The 20,170-nt window shown below is 37.1% G+C and overlaps 1 protein-coding gene and 1 long non-coding RNA gene across 2 annotated transcripts; both read right to left on the minus strand.

The window, feature by feature from the left end:
* Nucleotides 1-5,263: 5,263 nt before the first annotated feature.
* On the minus strand, nt 5,264-8,136 carry LOC113035579 (homeobox protein Hox-D9b-like). The gene is made up of 2 exons (XM_026191236.2): nt 6,732-8,136; nt 5,264-5,508 (listed from the first exon to the last, which is right to left on the minus strand). The coding sequence occupies exons 1-2, from the start codon at nt 7,411-7,413 to the stop codon at nt 5,264-5,266; spliced, it is 927 nt and encodes a 308-aa protein (XP_026047021.2). The 5' UTR covers nt 7,414-8,136.
* A 3,455-nt stretch (nt 8,137-11,591) lies between these two features.
* LOC145419692 (uncharacterized) lies at nt 11,592-14,174 on the minus strand. Its single transcript, XR_013901010.1, has 2 exons — nt 13,829-14,174; nt 11,592-12,686 (listed from the first exon to the last, which is right to left on the minus strand). It is a non-coding gene; the product is annotated as an uncharacterized LOC145419692 (long non-coding RNA).
* Nucleotides 14,175-20,170: the final 5,996 nt, after the last annotated feature.

Consider the following 20,170-nt stretch of genomic DNA (forward strand, 5'->3'; position numbering starts at 1 on the left):
ATAGCTTGTGCAGTGCGTTTTATTTCTATTTTATTACACTGGAAGTCATCATGGCTAGCACCTGTATATTGTGTGTGTGTGTGTGTGTGTGTGTGTGTGTGTGTGTGTGCGCGCGCGCACCCCCCCCCCCCACACACACACACACACACTAATAAACTTAATAAATTCTGATTTTAGATTCCACAATTTCTCCTTTTTTATCTTAACCCTCACACATTCATCTCTTGATTCAGAATTCTGTACATGCGCCTTTATTTCAAATTTTATGTCTAAAACTGGTTGAAATGGTTTTAGACATAAGATGGACAAAGCTGAACACTGCCTGTTGGTAAGGAGTAATGTCGATATTTCTTTTCTAAATGTGTATTTTGTAGGCATTTTGTTTTCCCTCTCATTTTTTCTCTCCTGCTTTAAAATAAATAGCGTCAGATCATTTGGAGCACGTTTCAGTAAAAATAAACCTTTTTTTATTCTATGGACTTTAAGGCTTTGATCATAAACTGCAGGTCGAAAGGAGTTCAGAGGCTTCAATTATTGCTTCACCTTTTATTTTGAAGAGGAAACAGAGCGGAAGTAGCGTTACTATCCCTTTTGACTATTAAATAAGAAACATAACAGGATTAGAAGAGGATTAATTTATTTAATAGGGTGGATGAAATTGATTAGAAACTCGGATCACGGAGTAGCTGTTTGAATATTACTGAGCTGCTTTTTTCCTTCATTGTCTTCCTCCCAAATGAAATGTTCCATTATTATTATTATTATTATAAATTCTTCCAGAGGTCGAGAAAAGGTTATTGCCTGAACAGTTACAGCTTTTAACATGTCACCAGATGAATACTACAGGTTGGACGTTTACAGCTAGTTTCCCAGACATGGATTAAGTTGTCTCAGACTAAAAGGAAATTTCAGTGACGATGTCCTCTGAAAAAAAGGTTCTGTGTCTAAGACTTAACTCATGTCAGGGAAACTACACGTTAATGTAGTAAAATGCTGTGGGGCAAGCATCTGAATGAGATTTTGCCTGTGAAGAAAGCTGACGTCAGAATCTGAGATTTGGACTCAGGTCCACAGTAATAAATATCACACCATAGAATTACTGCTCGAGTGCAAATAGCTCATGAAAGACAACACCTCCGCCCAGTGGACATAATGAGTAATTACACATGAAGAAGCAGCCCTGTTTTTTGATTTTTTTTTTTGTTTATGAGGAATTTAAATCAGCTCGTGTCTTGAAGTTACCTAATTCAAAAATGTTACTTTAACTTATCGAGACCACCTTGATTAATAAAACTTATTTTTTAAATTTATCTATGTTAGTATAAAACAGAATATTCATGTCAGGCCGCAGTAGGCTTACGTGCTTTACCGTCTATATTTTTTCTTCATAACATAATAAATGCAAGTGCACATCACTTTTCTACATCAATTGTTTGCATGCAGCTCAGCTGGTGAGGCCCTGGACTCTGTTAATGGATCATTATGAATCTATTTTTACCATACTGAAGAAATGTGGTGGGGAGCATGCAGCACTTAGACAGTTGTAATGGTTTTAACGTTTCTACGTGAAATCCTATCATCCTAATACATCCGAATTTCTGCAGCACTTTAAATATTATTCTTTTGGAGGCTAATTACATGTAAATGCAGATGGAAGAGTTTCGTTTGTGATAGTTTTATTAAAAGTGCACATTAAATCAGAACTTTGGAGGCATTTACTTAAAAATGTTTTCAGGTTATTAGTATTATTATTATCTTTTTTTATATATGTTATCTACATTCAGTGCTATTTTCGGCTACAATAATTCTAATGCATTTGTCCGTGTGCTCTGAGTGAAGTTTTGAGATTTAAATGGTTATAATACTTTTTATTCTTGTCCATCAGCTATTAAAATGGATGCATATATTCGTTCTTTTGTCACTCGTCTGTGCTCCAATACAGGACCAAATTATTTTAATACTAGTCCATAGAAACCAATACCTGTGCCCAGTCAGCACAAAAGGCCTGAATGGTGTTTGCAACTCAGACGGCCATTTCTTAACTTTAAAAATAAGAAGAAGGTTCTGCTCTAGCTGAAAAAAATCAAACTACTGCTGATGTTAAAGCTTCCTGTTTTTACCAGTACCGCTACACCGAGGTTGTAGATAACCTAGCCTAAATTGAACGATTACTTCTGAAACAGGAAAAATACACCTCATCAAGACTCACATGCTTTTTGGCAAATCCGTTTTAATTCCCTCCATAATGAAATTTCCCGTGTTTTGTGCTCTCGCTGTCTGTAAAAGACGTGACTGGAGCTGTCTAGTCTCATCTGTAGACAATGACTTTAACATTTAGAAGGACAGTTGAGGCTCTAAGGCAGGAAAGGGTGTCCAATAAAACCATATAGTCACGATGACTGTCTGGGCGAAATTACTTTATGGCACCTCTCTCTGCGTGTCTCTCTGTCTTGAGTTGGGGCGGAAAGTCACGTTTATTCTCCAAATGCATGCTGTTGGTTTATGACCCTGCAGTAGGATGAGCCCTGAGAAGATTATATAGCCGCAATAAATGAAGGAAGCTACGAGGCGCTGCACTGACTTTGACAAAACAAGGAGGCAGAAATGTCTCTCCGTGGGCTGAAACTCCGAACACATACCTGAGAGCACTGAAACACCTTGACGGTGGAATATAATCATAATGACAAACATAATAAATCGAGTTATTGGCCTATAATCCTGTTTAATGTCAACCATGAATTACTGCCTTTGTTTCCCCCCCTGTAGAATCAGCCGCAGGATAATAATATAGGATAATGCTGTATGTAAGCCTTTTTATTGGGTTGTATTGCGCTATTTAATAAACGACAGCGCAATTTTAACCTTTATGAGTTTTAGGCTACATTGATCAGGGGCTACAAAATATTTTTGCAGTAGTTCTATAGCAGGATATTTTTTATGTCTACAATGTTGCCATGTGATGCTATAAATATTATTAATATGCCTTTAATATCAAGTTAAAAACAAACAAAAAGAAAAAAAACCTGATTTGTGCGGACTAATCCGTGCGTAAAATTACCAAGTCGCCAAAAAGAAGGCGCAAATGAACACCGACGCTGTAATCCATCTTTTATTTTATTTAGAAAAATCACCATGAGCAGCATATTGAACTTATAACCTAAATGACAGGATGAAGGCCTTATTTTATCACACTTCGTCTCACAGCACAGCACAGGCCTGTCGCTGTAGGCTAACATAGCCTGTTGTTCTTCCTCTTCTCTCAAGGAGAATGTGGACAAAAACGAAAAGCACCAAAATACCTTTAAAATCCTCACAATGTTCCCGTTGCTGCGGATGTTATACCAACTTACATTGGAAAATGGAAATCGATTGTGCGTTGTTGTAAAACGTCTTAAGAGGACAGTAGCTGGTTACTGGGAGGAAACAGCGAAACAGAAAATCTAACAATCAAACTGCAGTCACACCATAGCTTAGCCATGACTGGTGTGTGTGTGTGTGTGTGTGTGTGTGTGTGTGTGTGTGTGTGTGTGTGTGTGTGTGTGTGTGTGTGTGTGTGTAGGCATGACCATATCTGCATTTCAAACCCACAGTAACAACAAATATACACAGCAACAATGACAACAACAGCAAGGACAACAATACCAACAAATATGCCCCTATAAGGCTACATGCAGAGTTTATAAAAACAAAACAAAGAAGCTTTATTCTGTCTTCTGGAGCAAATTCCTTAAAAGCTCCTTTCTGATTAATAAGGGAGACCAGGATTGGTTGTAACACAGAGAACTTCTCCACTAGGAGCAAAGTGAAACAAGTTTCTGTACAGACCTGTCAGGCACCTGAAATACAGCAAGAAGAAGAAGTGGTGTTTTGCTTCCTTTTTTATGTTGCTTATTGTAAATATATAAAATCTTGTAAATTTAGCAAATGCACTGTGGTTACAAGTGCATGACATGTAAAAGGTTGTGATTATACAAAACCTACATCAGTATTTTTAACTATTATGACCCACGCATTTGTGCAGAAACTTCAATGGAGGACCAGGAAAAGACAAGAGCGCCTTTTAAACCCAAACAAGAGGTGGTCCTATTTAAAATGCAGTAGACTCATTTTATTTACAGCCAATAAACCAAAGCCTCAAGTCACAGATAATGTGTTAGACAGAAAATATTCATCTTTAGTCGCTTATTAGCCAGTTAGACAAAGTACAGCTGACCCTGGTCTGAAAAAGCCACTGAAGTGGGACAGAAGTGAAAGTATCACATTTAAAACACATTATTACTTTAGCATGATCAATTCACCTTTTAAGTACTTGCGATTTTTAGATTTTTCACATGTGTAATCTTGGTGTTCTCGAAGATACATTTGGTTTTGGTTTGTTTTCTAAGGGTAATCGCATTGTTAAAAGAGCATAAAGAGAATAACTCCAGCCTTAGCGAATGTGTCTTTTATCTTTTGGTAGTGCCAACCCAACAGTATTAACATCTTTCACGTAAGTATGTTAATACTTACATGCATCAGATACAGTCCACTAGCCTGAATCCTGTTTGCTCCCAAAAATATTTCATTTTAATCCCATACAAATATTCTGCAGCTATTTTTCAGGCTATAACAAGCAGGTATTCAGCCATGAGATTACTCATGTGGTTTATCTTTGATAGTTTTCCCTTGTACTTCAGTCCGAGCTTGCACATTAAACATAGTTTTCATGAGGGCGATAGTTTTAGCCTTAAATCATAAAACACCATTCCCATTTTTTTTGTTGAGAGCACAGACAGTTTAAGTATTACGTCTGGAATGTTTCAAGCATTGCCATTTCTGAACATGAGAGATGTGCATCCATATTAAAAACAGATGTGTTTTAAAATGAGTAGTCTTTGATATGAGCTGGTATGTTTGTGATCGGGTTTATTGACCTCCCTGTAAATGTTAACACTTCATTATTTACAACTACCCCGGGTTTCAGATGAGCTGTTTTCTTTTTAAAACATGCAGATGGAAGAATTATGCGCCAAAGTACAGATTACCTAACTTTTTTTAAGACATTAATGTGTGTGTTACAGCACATCCCGGTCTCCCCTGCAGAGTTTATCACTGCAGTTTTCAAAAGCAGCAATGTTAGCTCTACAATCCTTTGCTTAGTCACAGCTGATCTTGCCAGTTCATGTTAGAGATGTTGGCCATCTCTGAGCACTGTGTTTCTTTTATCACCACCACCTCTTCACCTATCACAGGAAGAAAACAAAAGCCCTAGCCTCTAAATTCATCATTCATTCATACTCCTCCTCTCCCGAATCATCAACTTCTTCATCTTCATCCGTCTGTTTTGGAACCAGATTTTGACCTGTCTCTCTGTCAGATTTAAGAGTCCTGCCACCTCCAGGCGCCGATCTCTGGTCAGATACATGTTGTAGAGGAATTCCTTCTCCAGCTCCAGGGTCTGGTGTTTGGTGTAAGGACATCTCTTTTTCCGGGTCGATTTGGCATGGATCCAGCTAGCTGATGGATTTTCTGCAGGAAAAGAGACGAGAGTTGCATAGGTTTTTACTCACACCAAACACCATGTATATTTACTTTCCTCTGGTTTTAAGCATGTCTTTCTGTGTGTGTTGTGAGGAGTTCAAAGGCTGGCATAAGATTCAAAGAAAACATTTTGTGGAGCAAATTTTATGAGCCCACAGTTTTTGGCTCATTAGAAAAAGAAACACATCTACACCTTTTTTCACATACTCCTCCTGTAATTTATGACAAACCCGTAATTTAACATAATGTGACATAATTGAAAATGTGGCCACATTTGAGGTTTCTGTCCTTTTCGATTTGGAAGGACAGTGAGCTGCTATAAATACAGGAAAGTATACCCAATAAAGATGAGCCTAAATCTCAGTATGAGAGGAGACAGGGCTGAAAAACAACCACAGCCACACTCATGCTCATTTTTTCTGTTTTTTAATCAGCTGAGTAAGGATATTTTTTAAACATTTAATAGTTTGATAGTCATGCTCTCACAATGCTATTTTGCATTAAAAAAAATTAAAGCACTTAGGATTCTTACATCATTAAATTAACTTTAGATTAGCTAAAATCTCTCATTTTACAAAAAGTAGATATTTTAATGAAACCCAGATAATTGTTTTGTTTATCCCAAGATAAAATATATTAATGTATCTCTACTACTACTACTACTACTACTACTACTACTAATACTAATAATAATAATAATAATAATAATAATAATAATAATAATAATAATAATAATAATAATAATAATAATAATAATAATAAAGCTATGAGTCTGCACTCTGGAGTAAGGGTCCAATAATGTGTTTTAAATGGCATGGCATGCTTTTAGAGCATAGCATGACTATACTGACTATTTTAGGCAAAACTAGCTTGGAGTAGTATTTGCAAAAACGGGCTCGCTAACTCTCCTACTATCAGAAAAACCTTCATGTGCAAGTCAACCTGGGTTTTCATATAGCTATTGACAAATTGTTAAATAACAATATCACCTTAATTATTTTAATGGACAATAAGGTTTTATATTTTACAGTTTACAAGACATTTATAGGCCCATAAAAGTCACACTCCCCTCTCTAACACACACACACACACACACACACACACACACACACACACACACACACACACACACACACACACACACACACACCTGTGTATCGCCACTTCTTAAAGCTAATAAACATTCCTGAGTTTAGTGTATCTGTGTTTACCCGGGTCAAGCTGCTGCTGCTGCTGTGTTTTTCTGTCGTCGTCCTCTTTCTTTGGCTCAGGCTTCCTCCCCAGCTCCTCTACAGTCCCAAGCCGCTCCAGGACCACCTCCGCCGGACTGGCGAAGCTGGAATCTTCAGGACTGTCGTGTGACGGGGGTGAACTCTCGGGCTTAATTGTCTCATACCTCGGGCTCGGATTGGAGAGGTCACTCTGTGCTGGGAGACACGCGGGGAAAGTGGCCGAAACTTGCGACAGAGCGGTCTCCGAGGTGGGGCTCGCCCCTTCCCAGCAGCGTACAAACCTGCTGTCCGACGCGGATGCAAGGTGTTCGGCGTGTGTCTGAGTCTGCGGGCCGTAGTAGGGGTGGTGGCTCAGGAGGTGATGTGGATGAAAAAGGCCGGGGATGGACGCACCGGGGGCGGATTGCCGCTGCGGAGAAGAAGACGTAGAAGAAGTGGAAGTGTTTGTCCAAGGAGAAAAGCCATTTAAACTCGACTGTTTGTTGGAAAAATGAGAGAAATCCGGGATGTGTGAGCCGGGGGTCCCCTCCTCCTCCTCTGCTCCCCGGCCTGGCTTTGCGCAGCCAGCCGTCGAACCCTGCAAGCCTCCCGGGATGAAATGTGCACCGTAAGGCTCCTCGGTCTGGAGACCCATCATGGAATAATAATTCGTTAGCGACATGTTTATTTTATTATTTCAATAAAAAGACACTTAAATGCGACTGTAAAACGTTAGATGGGCTGGTATAGTGGCTTACATCCTCCCCTAAAATGGTAGTAATTTTTTCCTGCCCTTACTTTCTCCTCGGCTGCCCATTGGTTACTCTGCGGATCACATGGTTAGACTGTATTTAGCCAGTATAGAAGATAAATCAATTCATTCTTTTGTTTTCAGAAATGTGATAGCACGCCTACTGCGGATGGACCTGAATGTAACATATATATATATATATTAAAAAACAAAAAAACAAAAAAACTTGGACTCTTTTTAGAGGCTGAATAAAAAGTAGCATTGGGCCGTTCGTATGCCCGTTTGAAGAGAGCGTAGGTGCTTCTGCCTTTTGCTCTTATTTAATGCAAAAATATGACTTACACTTTATTAGTAATTATGTCATCACAGCCTCAGATTGTCACAGGACTGATTAAAACGGGAGGGGATGGGCTTCGGCTTTCCTTTGTGTGAATCGTGACTCATTTCGAGCTTAGAGTGATTCTCCCTTGAAGTTCATGTTGAATTGCGTGCAGCTTTATTTTGCTGGAACTATTACCCAAGATCAGAAATTGATTTGTATCAGTTCACAAGTTCTGTGCTCAAATTAGTTACTTTTTTCTAATTTTAAAGTGTCGAGTGTTTTGTTGTTGCTGTGCTTTTGTTGTTCTCTTACTAAATAAACCAAATCTAAGAAGATCATTTGATTTATCCGTCATTTTAAGCAGTGGAAGGAAAACAGTGTCATAATCTATATATATATAGCAGTGCTTGTGCATAAAAGTGAAATTCCAAGTGCTTTTCTTTGTGGCTCTTATATGCTAGGTTAGGCCAGGAACGGTAAACAGTAAGGATTCATTTTGGCCCACTGACTTTTGAGTTCGGAAAAAGTGTGAAAAGCGTGAAAACTGCAAGAACATTTTTAATATATTGCACTGCTATTTCCAGGGTAATACTGGTGGCGTTACACAGGAGTGAAAATAGATGGAAATTTAAAATTATCTCTAGATTTAGTCAAGTTGTTGGAATAATAAATAATAATAGTAAATAATACTGTTGGTTAAATACAAAAACTGTACACGTAAAGGTTTGTGTCTTTATAAATCCACAGTGATCAGCAAATGTTATTGTGCATCTAATGACTGCAGGCTCAAGGAATATAAGTAAAAGTTCCTATTGTCTGACAGATTTTGTGGGGGAGGGGTTGTGGTATCTTAATTGTTTCAGCTTTTCAAAAATCATAAGAGCCACGTGAATGTTTTCATCGTGATATTTTAGTTTTATTCATTAATTTTTAAATAAAAACTGTTTTGTAAAGGTTTTACTTTCTCGCCCTACTTCAGATCTAACTGCTCTTTATGTGGCCCATTCGCTAAAATGAGTTTGACACCCTTGGGCTACACCTTGATCGTGCACAGCTAGCGCCATCTTCTGGCTGAATGAGACAAATCTGATTGAAAGCACTGCAAGGACTCCAAACTTTGCAATTAAAGAAGGTCCAAAGGCTTTCAGTAAATTAATTAATTACTACAGCTAATAATATTCAGATAAAATGAGATTATATGCTTGGAATATAACGTCTTGAAAATAAATAGACACTTTGAGAGTCACTTCCAGCAGGATGAAGAGAGGTATGTGAGCAAAACAGTCCTCTATGTTATACAAAATATCCCAGCAATCATTTATAAATCACTGCAGAAGTGATTTTAAGATCTGAAAATCTTGTTTCTTAAGTGGTTTTATGAAAATACTGACATGGAGAAACACATGAATCAGAATTTATGATTTAATGACTTCAAACCTCATTCGGACCAGAGAGACTTCTCAATGCCTGAATGAAATTCGGGGTATCTTACTCTAGATGGCAGTGTTTTAACGGCTCCTCTGCTAATGGGCGGGGGTGGGGTGGGGGGTCTGAGGATGCTGTAAAAGAATGGAGAGTGTTTGCTGTGTAAAAATTAAAAGTCACTCAAGCTGCTCTTTAAATTTATATGACAGATTGTAAGATATGATGGTACAATGTTGGCACCATTTCCCACGATGCATTTCCCTAAACTGATGCCAAGACGTTTTAGAGATGAGTATTAAGAAAAACAATTAGTGAAGTGTTGTTATTACTATCAGGCCATATTTTACATGATTACTGCCCTGGTTTGTCATTCATCATCTTTTTATTTACTTGTGTTCCCCGTATTGGTAACACTTTGCTTGTGCTTCTGCAAACAACTATATGTTGTGTCTTATAAACATTATAATGGACACTAAATGCAAAATACCTCATTCAAGTGTCCCTGTTAGTAGATTCGGAGTAATTGCTAATGTATTTCTACACAGACTCTTTTTATTATCATGGTTTTAATTCTTTGAATAAAACAGAATTGTACATTTTAGTCAGTGTTAGAATATTACTATATTAAAAATAATTTGACACGGGACAACTACAACTAAAAGATGAGCCTGGTACCAAAATGTATCTTCATATGATCTTTCATATGCTATAACTTGTTTCACCAGCCATATATCTCAAATGCATCTTTTCAAGTTTCCTCCATCAGATAAAACATCCTAGGCACCAATACCTATTTCTATATCTTGCTCATAGACATTAAATTTTTTATTTTTCCTGTTGGAGCTATGATATATTCCATGATAACGATGCTCAAAATTGCTTAAAAACATAAAAAATGAAATTTTGGCTTTTGATTCGGACACTTGGTGAGTAGGTTAAACTGACTTGTTTAAAGGTAATATACTGCATGGGTTGATTAAATACGCACCAACTTCATTCCACATTGTAAAAAAATTGAAATGTTGATTTTGAAGGTTTCCAGTTGGAACTTTTTTCAGAATTGTTTGATTATTTCTTTAATGAAATGACTGACTATTAAAGCCCCTGCAAGTCTACTTCTACACTCCTTTAATTTTCAATATTATGTAACTAAAAGTTTGCAACAACTACTAGTACGACAGCATCAAGTTCTTGCAAAGGTAAAACACCCCAAAAATAGTTTTATTGGGGGTAGCTAGCTTTGATGTCTTTATTTCCAGCCAGAAACACAATCTCTCCTTTGTCTTTCTTTAGACATCACTCACAAATACACACCCGTTTGCAGTCCCACTCACACACAGATGAGGTGAATGTTTGAGACAAACAAAGCGAGAGGCAGCAGACTGTCTGTATTGCCCCAATAAAAGTCACGAGTTGAGGAAATGGTGGTTTGTGGCCGTGTGGTTTGTTGGGATTTGTTTGCGGTTCAAGGTTCATTAGCAGCCTTGGACTCACTGGGTGTTTCTGCTGTCTGGTCCCATGTTGTTCAGACTCAGCACACCAAGGTGTAAAAGAACAAAGAACAGAAGTCTGAGAAGTTCTTCTTTCCAGATTTTCTTTAATGCAGTACTTCTTCTCTTTGCTGTCGAATGTTAAATAGTATAGTATATAGTATAGTATTTTAGATTGCCTTACATTTCAGTTACAACAGGCGTTTTTAAAATTCAATTAAATCCATTGTCCAGTATGGTTGTCGAGCTCCTTTTTCTGAGTACCCAGGGTTTTTTCAGAGCTTGGTAGAACATCATCCTCTTCTATTACTCCTTAGCCATAGAATAACCTTCAGGAAATACTAACACTAAATAATTTTGGTTTCTCTGGAGTTCAAATCTCAAACTTCTGTGACTGAACAATGACATTTGCATTCCTAAGTTAGATGTTGTGTTACTTGCCTTGATGTTATTTATTTCTGTTCACTGCTTTTGTTATACACTGAGAAATTCAATTTTTAATGAAGTAATTTTCTGTAATATCTTTAACCAGTGATTCTTTTAATTTTAACATTTACAGAATATTTAAATATACTTAAAACTGTTTTACACATTTTGTAACCTTGTAATATTGTTCATCCTTGGCCAGGTCTCCCATAAACAACAGATGTTGGAAACTTTAAAGCTATAAAATTAAGTCATTAAACTGTTACAAATCAACATCTAGGTTGTCACAACTCCCACTAAACCCATTTCAAAAGAAACAAGTCTGTGTTACTATAAACAGTCCTGTCACAAGGGTATTTAATATTATTTCATTACTTTTTACATTTAAGAATATATATGCGACATTAAACGAGACAAAAAAGAGGAATTAGACATTAGACAATGTGTCAGTGGTAATGATAATCTTTTTAATGTTTGATCAACAACAGTTTCCTCATAGTCCTCATATTCATCATCCTTAAACGAGTACATAAAGGAAATCCAGGAATATAACTGCACTTCTGTTGATTTTGCTGATTAGAGGAGAAATAGCAAAGAGGCAAACATCAAACGTTATGCAAAGATGATTGTTTAGACTCATATTCATTTGGTTTTATATTCAGCTTCAGTATACTGAGGTACTGACTACTAAACTGAAGTTATTAGCATTAAGCAGGACATTTTTTATGAATGCATACACATTAACATCATGATAAACACCAACTTAAAGAAAATAACATCAAAATCCAATATACATATTTTTTAAAAGATATTAACAGAAAACTCAAAACATATATTTTGTTTTGTTTGTTTCAAATGAAAATGGCCTGCATTTGTATAGCGCTTTTCTAGTCCATAGGACCCCAAAGCGCTTTACACTACATTCAGTCATTCACCCATTCACACACTGGTGATAGCAAGCTACATTGTAGCCACAGCTGCCCTGGGGCGCGCTGACAGAGGCGAGGCTGCCGGACACAGGTACCACCGGGCCCTCTGACCACCACCAGTAGGCAAACACGGGGTTAGTATCTTGCCCAAGGATATTTGGCATGCAGCCAGGGATCGAACCACCGACCTTCTGATTAGTGGCTGACCTGCTCTGCCACCTGAGCTACAGCCACCCCTATGGCTAAAACTTCATGCTTGCTCACATGGCCTTGTGTTCAAAGGACATGGCCTGAGGCAGAGAGAGCATTAATGGCTTTGCAGTGAAACCACATGACTTGAAGCTGGAGTTAAGAGAAGCATTCCAAAAGGTTTTCTCAATGGCAAACATAATAAAATCTGTGTTGGTACAAGAGAAAAACACCATGAGCTCTGGGTCTTCCTTTAGCTGGGTTTGTGTATTACCCTCTTATATGTCTCTTACCACCTGCTCATAGGTGTCCAAAGGTTGCAGATGATTGTCTTTTAGTTCTTCTTCCTCACCAGTTCAGAACAGGTAGTCACAGTCTCCTGATTCTTCTCTTCATTCTGCTGTTCTTTAACCAGATTTTCACCTGAAAACAAAAAGATAGCACACTGTTTCCTTGTTTTAAAATGATGTTTTCTTCACAATGTACTGAAATAGAATTAATTTAAAAACATGAGCATACTGAGACATATTTCAATATGTCACCATTCCACACACACACACATCTAACAAAGATTCCCTATTTTATCTGCACAATTTTCATTGCTTTTGTCCTTTTAATTCCTGGAATATCAATACATTTCAAATATATATATATTGATTTGGCTAATTTCAACTCTGGATATATTGGTTATCATTAGTTTCTCTTTGTGAAGACTACACAATATTCCCTGCAGCTGAACGTTTAATAGTAACAGGACAGCCCATTATTGGTAATCATGAAGTCACATAGCTTTTTGCACTTTGCAAAGTTGGTAATTACAAGATCAACAATTAGAATAGGTGTCTTTTTGTTTTCATTTAGTACATTAACTGATTAATCATCATATTGGATAATATTCCATTGTATTTGAGATATACTGATATGAGTCTTAATAACATCCAGATCGGATGGTTAATAAAGGTCAGTCTTTTAGCAGGTACTCCGCAGATTTAAAATCTATCTTTAAAAGATAAAAACAGTAAAAAAAATATTATACGTTTATAGTGACGTAGCGCTTTACTCGTGTGCGTCACGTATAGTTGTGTTTTGTTTGTATCTAACAGAATCCTGAACACATATTAAAAGTAAAAAATTCCAAGTTAAATTTCACAAGTTGAACAAAACCTCATGGGTGGAGAGCGTTCATCATCACGCCACTCTTAACACAAATCTTTGCCAAGATGTGTAATCACATGCAGCTGCACAGCATATACGAGTCCTTCAGCCAGAACAGTGTACAGAAAAGACTTCACAATAACGAAGCAATACACATCATATAGTACTCGAGTAGTTGCAGTCCAGTAAGCTGCTGACAAAGATGGAATATTTGCGCCTAAAGTCATTGTTGGAATTTATTTTAATTTTGCAATGAAAATTGGGAAAAGCGAAGAGTAGAAATGCCATTCAATTGCATTGAAATAAACTATCAAATCCAGTCATGTGACCGCTAATCTAGAAACCCTTGTCTGATGTGGAGATCGTTTTATACATTCTCGTACTATAATTACGCCGTGACTTCAACTTACTCAACTTCAACTGCCGTTTACACTGTGGCCTACTCTCCGGTGCAGTCTCCCGGCCCTCTGATATGGCTCTGACTGCACCGGCCTCCTCTCGTATCTGCAATGCAGTGACAACTCCTGCACTCGGGCTGTTTCATTTCTTTCTCGTGTTGGTTCCCAGGTGTAAATTCCCTTCTAGGAATCAGTCCTCGATGTGCCTACATCCGTCTGATCGAAACCATCTTCTGTTGGATTAGCGAGGAAAAATTTCGGAACATCATGTGTCCTTTGGAGAAATCCTTGGATCTAACGCCTTTGCTTAAAAATGGGTTTAACGCGGGCACTGTAAACCAAGATACTCGTGATAAGCAGCTTCCCCGGCAGCTTGAAGAGAGGGTGGGAACAGATCCTCCTCCTAAAGGGTCAGTTTGGGCCACATACAGCCCAATTTGATGTAGAGTGAGCTGGACCAGTAAATGCTTAATACTGTACTGGAGACAATACACTTGTTTTGCACTAAAAAGTTGAACAAAGAGGTCCAAAGAAAGACATTCCTTACCGCACTCCCTTGAAAAAAATCATGTCACGGAGCACTTAAATTAAATTAACCTTCTTGTTTAATGTGTAAAGCATTTACTGAGACATCTTTTAAAAAGTTAGGGTGATTTTAAAAATATAACTTTGCAGATTCACATTCTCCGTTTGTTTTGTTATAATTTATGTAATTTACAGATTGTAATGGCTCTACAGAGACACAAATCCTTCACACATAGTTTTTGTAAGCAAAAACAATATTATTTTACCTCTTTATGAGCAAAAATATAGAAATAGAAGGCATAATTTTGGAAATTCATCTATTAGGCCAAAATGGACAAATGGCGCCTGCTCCCAGTGTTTGACACCTTTGCAGTTGCTTCTTACACAGGAGTTACAATTAAAATGAACTTGTAGTTTGAGTCTCTCTAGGATGTTAAAACACCTTCAAAGATAAAACTATGAAATAAAACAGAATAAAAAGATCGTGTTTGCATGTTACCCTCAAGACAACAGTCAATGGCCCTCAGAAAGGAAAAGCTAGCATTTGACCTTGAGTCTCTTTAAACTTGGTCTTCTGAGTATAATTAAGTAATCCTACAGGATGGGCTGGATGTTTTTACACTGAAGCCACATCAAATAAGGCCTAATAAACACCGTGTAAGTGAATGTCATAAGAAAAATAAGGAATTCTAAACTTTTAATTCCACACCTGATATCCAAAACAAATTTGGATTTTCCATGGAAAAGAACGAAATAACAAATCTTACTAACACAGATGAGAATATATGGTGGAAGAAAAAATACTGACTGTAGGTCTTTGATCTACCTGCAATAAGTTCCAGCCCTCTTTTGGACCCTAAAAGAACAATCAAGAATGGTTTATTAGATCGTTTTTAATGGATGAAAAAATTATCAATTACCAATAATCAGTGGTAGTAATAATATTAGCAGTAGGAGCAGTCTCATAGTATAGTCACACAGTGGAAGTAGCAACTTATGAAATATGCTTTTTTTTCCAACTGATGGATGTCTTTTTAAATAGTGAGGAGTAATTTCAACCCATTCTGCTACTATATTTTAAAAACAGTATGAGGTGACAAGTTATTGTCTAATAAATATACAGAATGTGTCTAATCACTTTCATTGAGCATTCACTTATTATGAGAACATCTCACTATGTGCCTTCAGTGAAAACATGACCAGATTTTTCTTTTTAATGGTCTCACTGTAGTAACTTAAAATGTATCCAATTTTGACATTTAGATTAGCCGACAGGCATTGATTAGAAAAGCCTTGTTTAAGGAAAGTGACAATAATGCATGGTTCACATCTTCAAAATACTTTACATTGTGAGCATTTGTGTTGCTTTCACATGATAAAAGTATAGCAAATATCCCTTATATTTCCTGAATACTTTCCTAACTAAAGCATGCACTGTCAAAAAATTTAGATCTGTAAGTCATTTTGCAAAAGCATACATATTCATATCAAAATAAGCAACTTATGATGCCCCCACTTCATTGCCTCAAACAATATTGAAATTCACAAGGACAAAAGCTGGTCCTTCTGTAGAAGCATGGGAAAATCCCTGGACTAAACAACAGCCAAATCATGAAAGTATCGCACAAACAAATCCACCACCACTCTCTTGTTTCTAACCTTGGCCTGCTGCCTTAATCAGCTGAGGTTCAATACATCTGCAGCTGTTGTAGGAGAAGACAGAAGGCATTAGGCAGCAAGTGAGGAAACTGCACCAGAGGTGTGGTTTACTGATTGGCTGATCTTTTTGTGAAAGCTGTTCTTCAAAAGGATCTGTAGCCTCTTATATGAGGCATAAATCTCGACTAGCTTTGCAATGCAATAGTACAGTCCCAAGAAATAGCTATATTATAAATATAAGATGTGTAAATGTAGTTACCATTATGTTGACAGGCCTGCTTTGAAAAAACTATTCTGATCAGTTTTGGATGGTTTGTGATTATGATGTGTACAGATCAGTTACTTAGCTGGTGAATTGATCAGGTTCAGTGGTAACCAAACTAAATTTGCATGAAGTACTTTTGTGCAAAACAAATGTAGAGCAAGCTGATGCAAGTCTTTAAATGAGGCAAAACATCCTTGATGGCAGAAACCACAAAGGACTGGTGTATTTTAATTAATGTATCAAATAAATATATCCAGTGAAAATGATGCCCACTGCTCACCATTTAACCATATGGAACACAATATGCTTTGAGATTTTTTACTTTGTACAATGTGTGTATATTAAACGGTAGTTACTGTAGCCCCTGTGGACGTCTAGGACACACGTGATAATGTCTGGCATGCAGAATAGGCTTCTATAACACCTTCTCATTGCAGAGTGCCAAATACCGATGTTCGTTCTAAACGGCAGCTTACAGTGGTCATAGTCGTTACCTTTGGTAGTGCGTATGTTTTAGTAAAATTAATATAAGGCTGTGTATTTTTAGTAATCTTGTTCGAAAAATGTAGTTACTCTAAACTGCGGTAAGAAAAAAAAAATAGAAAAAATAATGTTAGGGTGTGAAACGGCAGTTGTAAAAGCAAAAAAACAAACAAAAAAACAAACAAAAAAACCCCCACAGATAATGAATGAAACTTATAGTTCACTAAAAGCATGTGTTGTTTGTCCTCCATCGATTAACTAACCAGATTTTCATTTACAGGAAATCCACCCACGCCAGGAAAATAATATCTTGTAAATTCTGTATCTCCTAAATATCCGCAAATGTATTATTATTAGTAGTAGTAGTAGCAGTAGTATTGTGAAATTTCGCGCAATTAATATGTTGTAATATGTGTATAAGTGTTTAGGACAGTGTGTTTAGGACAGTGTATTTAATATTTTGTGTTTTGATATATTGCGACACAAAGCACTGAACATTTTGGCCTCGCACCTCATTCAGTGAAACAGATGCCCAAAACTAAACCAATAAATAAATAAACATAGGCTATATTAAAATAAAATAAAAATGATGCGGGTAGATACATTATTAAGGCAGTTTAGTGAGGGTCAAACAGTCGAAACACTAAATGTAAATAAAACCAGAAAAAGTATAAGAGGCGAAATTATTAACATGTTGCCTAATGCCCTAATCAGTAAAGTATGAAATCCTACAGTTAGAAAGGTAGGCGGAGTGGCGTCATCCAGAACAAATATACGGGCTCTGCGTTGGACATTGTCCATAAAGCAGGTCTTTATTTTTTTAATTACACACACTGACTACGGAGTCCAAAGAACGATCTATCCCCACCACACTCACTTCGAAATATTCGTCTTCTTCTTGTCACGTTTCGCTAATTGAGTGCAAAGTGCAGGGGGCCCCTCATCCCTGACGTGCACCCGAATCAACGTCGCCTGTTCAAAGTCGATTGTAGCGCAGCTTTTAATGCAAATAAGGACTTTAAATGAATGAAGTTGGAGAGGAAGCTGCAAATATCGTGGAAATCATAAAAGATCTGATAACAACATTTAAAAAAATTCTCGTTTTTTAAATTGTTTTTGTGGAGTTATACTTTTTTGTTACATTGTTTCTGTATTTTTAGATACGTATGCAGAATCTGACGTTATCAACAATTACCCAGGCGATGAAATCCCTGTTAAAAAAGCTGTTTCACACATTTTTTTCTAATTCTCTTTAACATAAAAACATCTCTTCTCTACTTTCATCTAAATAGAGGAAAGAAAGATTAGTCTAATTAAAAACTCAATTAAATGCGCGTTTTATTGTACTTTGTCTAAAATTGTCAAACACCAGTGATTATTGTTTAGTGACATCCAGCTGTCCCGCGTAAATTAGCGTGTGTGTACTCTATGCAAGTAGAGCACTGGAGAGTTGGAAAAGTCCCTGTTGCTCATTTTCATTCAGTGTTTAATTTATTACAGGTTAATGAAACGGAAATAACATCAGCATCAGGATTACTCATCAGCTATATATACAGCATAGGCCTATCTTTGTGTGTGTGTGTGTGTGTGTGTGTGTGTGTGTGTGTGTGTGTGTGTGTGTGTGTGTGTGTGTGTGTGTGTGTGTGTAGGAGTGATTGTGTGTGAGAGAGAAAAGAGGCAGAATTTTATTAGGCCCATAACTCTTAAGACTCCAGAGGAAGCTGGAAGCATAAAAGTTGAAGGCCAAATCTCTGCATACTGCAGCCAAATCTGAAACAGCTCGGCTGAGAGCTGAGAAATAAATATTGGTGAGATATCACAACTTCACATTTCCTGCGATGGGATAACAGTGAGACACCACGGGAACTTGTGATTAAGATGCTGAGCTGGAACCCAAATGGTTTTTTCTTTTTCCTTTCTTTCTTTCAAGCCACTTTCATGTACTAAAGGTTTATATCAAAAAGAAGGAAAAAAACATAATTTAGACCTATAATGGAGGCTAAATGTACACATATGCGATTTGTTCAGTTGTTTAGTTTAACACCTAGGCATATACATATTCTCAGTCCTACTGGTGGGTTTAAAGTCCACATCATACAGTAAAACTGCGACATCTAATGGCAAGAGTTGGAATTACAATTTAAAGTTAGCCTGCAGCTTTGTCGGCCTTCAAGGTACAGATGTTGACAACAAACTGGGGAACTACAAGAAAAAGGCTTGACTGGCACTGAGTTGAATGTTTTCATCTGTAGTGTTGTTATGGAAGAAAGTAATGTCTTATTACACAGCTGAAATAACTGTTCAGTTTTATGCTTTTGGAAACATGGCATGATGCAAGAATTTCAATAGAAAATACTCTCCAGTGCTTTAGTATTATTATTATTTAGCTTAGATGGTTCTCCTAATTTGACAAAGACGAGAGAAAAGGCTATTAAAGCTGTAGCTGTTACTTAAAAATGGAGACAAAGCACCATATACAACTCCAGTTTTTTTCTGATGTTCTTGGTTACACTACTAAATTGACCTCCAAGTTACAGCAGTGAAGATGCCCCAAGGGGCCCATGTATATGTCATCCTCTCATAAGCAGCCAGCTGAGCCACTGTTTTAGCCCATTCATCCTATTTCTCCAGCGAGTAGTATCCGTAAAAGCCCAAACAATCCATCTTCTTTCAAAGAAGAAATCAAAGTCCAAAAGAAAAAAAAGAGCGAGCTTTGTAGAAATCTGAAACCTCTTTTTGAAGACTCCAAACATAATCTTTCAGGTACCATTAGACCAACATCTGAGTGTGTACAATACATTCCCCTGGTTCTGGTTCCCATTATAAAATTGTGTAGTCCATCTCCTTATATTATGATTATTACCTCTCAAAATAATTTACACATATGCATATATTTGTATTGTACTATATGTTGATGATACCCACATAAAGGCAACCTGCAGATATTTGTGCTGATCCTATAAGTCCTCTGGTTTTTCCGCTGAGTTATCAGTTAGTTCAAGACTTCTAAAGCGAGAATGGTTCCTTTGATTCACATTGATTTATTTATTTATTCACCTATTCATTCATTTGTTTTGCAGTAGCATCAAATTCATTAATAGATATGTATGTTTTTCTCTGAGAAACCAAATTATATGTTAACCTTTAAATGCACAAGTGGGTCAGAAAAAACCCCGCAGCCTTACCATATAGTTGTATATGTCAGAAAGAAAGCTGCTGTACATCTGAGCGCAATGTATCACAACAAAATGGTGGATGAAAATACCAGAAAGGAGAAAAAACACAATTAATCACATTCTACAACAAGACCAAAGGAGGTGTAGATACTATGGACCAGATGGCTGGAAGCTACACCTGCATGTATGGAAATGGTCTGGAAGGAAAGCCAGTGTTAAGTGAAAAGCAATAGATGCTACTTTGAA

The sequence above is a fragment of the Astatotilapia calliptera genome, chromosome 13 (assembly GCF_964374335.1).
Source record: "Astatotilapia calliptera chromosome 13, fAstCal68.1, whole genome shotgun sequence".
In the NCBI taxonomy this organism is placed as follows: Eukaryota; Metazoa; Chordata; class Actinopteri; order Cichliformes; family Cichlidae; genus Astatotilapia; species Astatotilapia calliptera.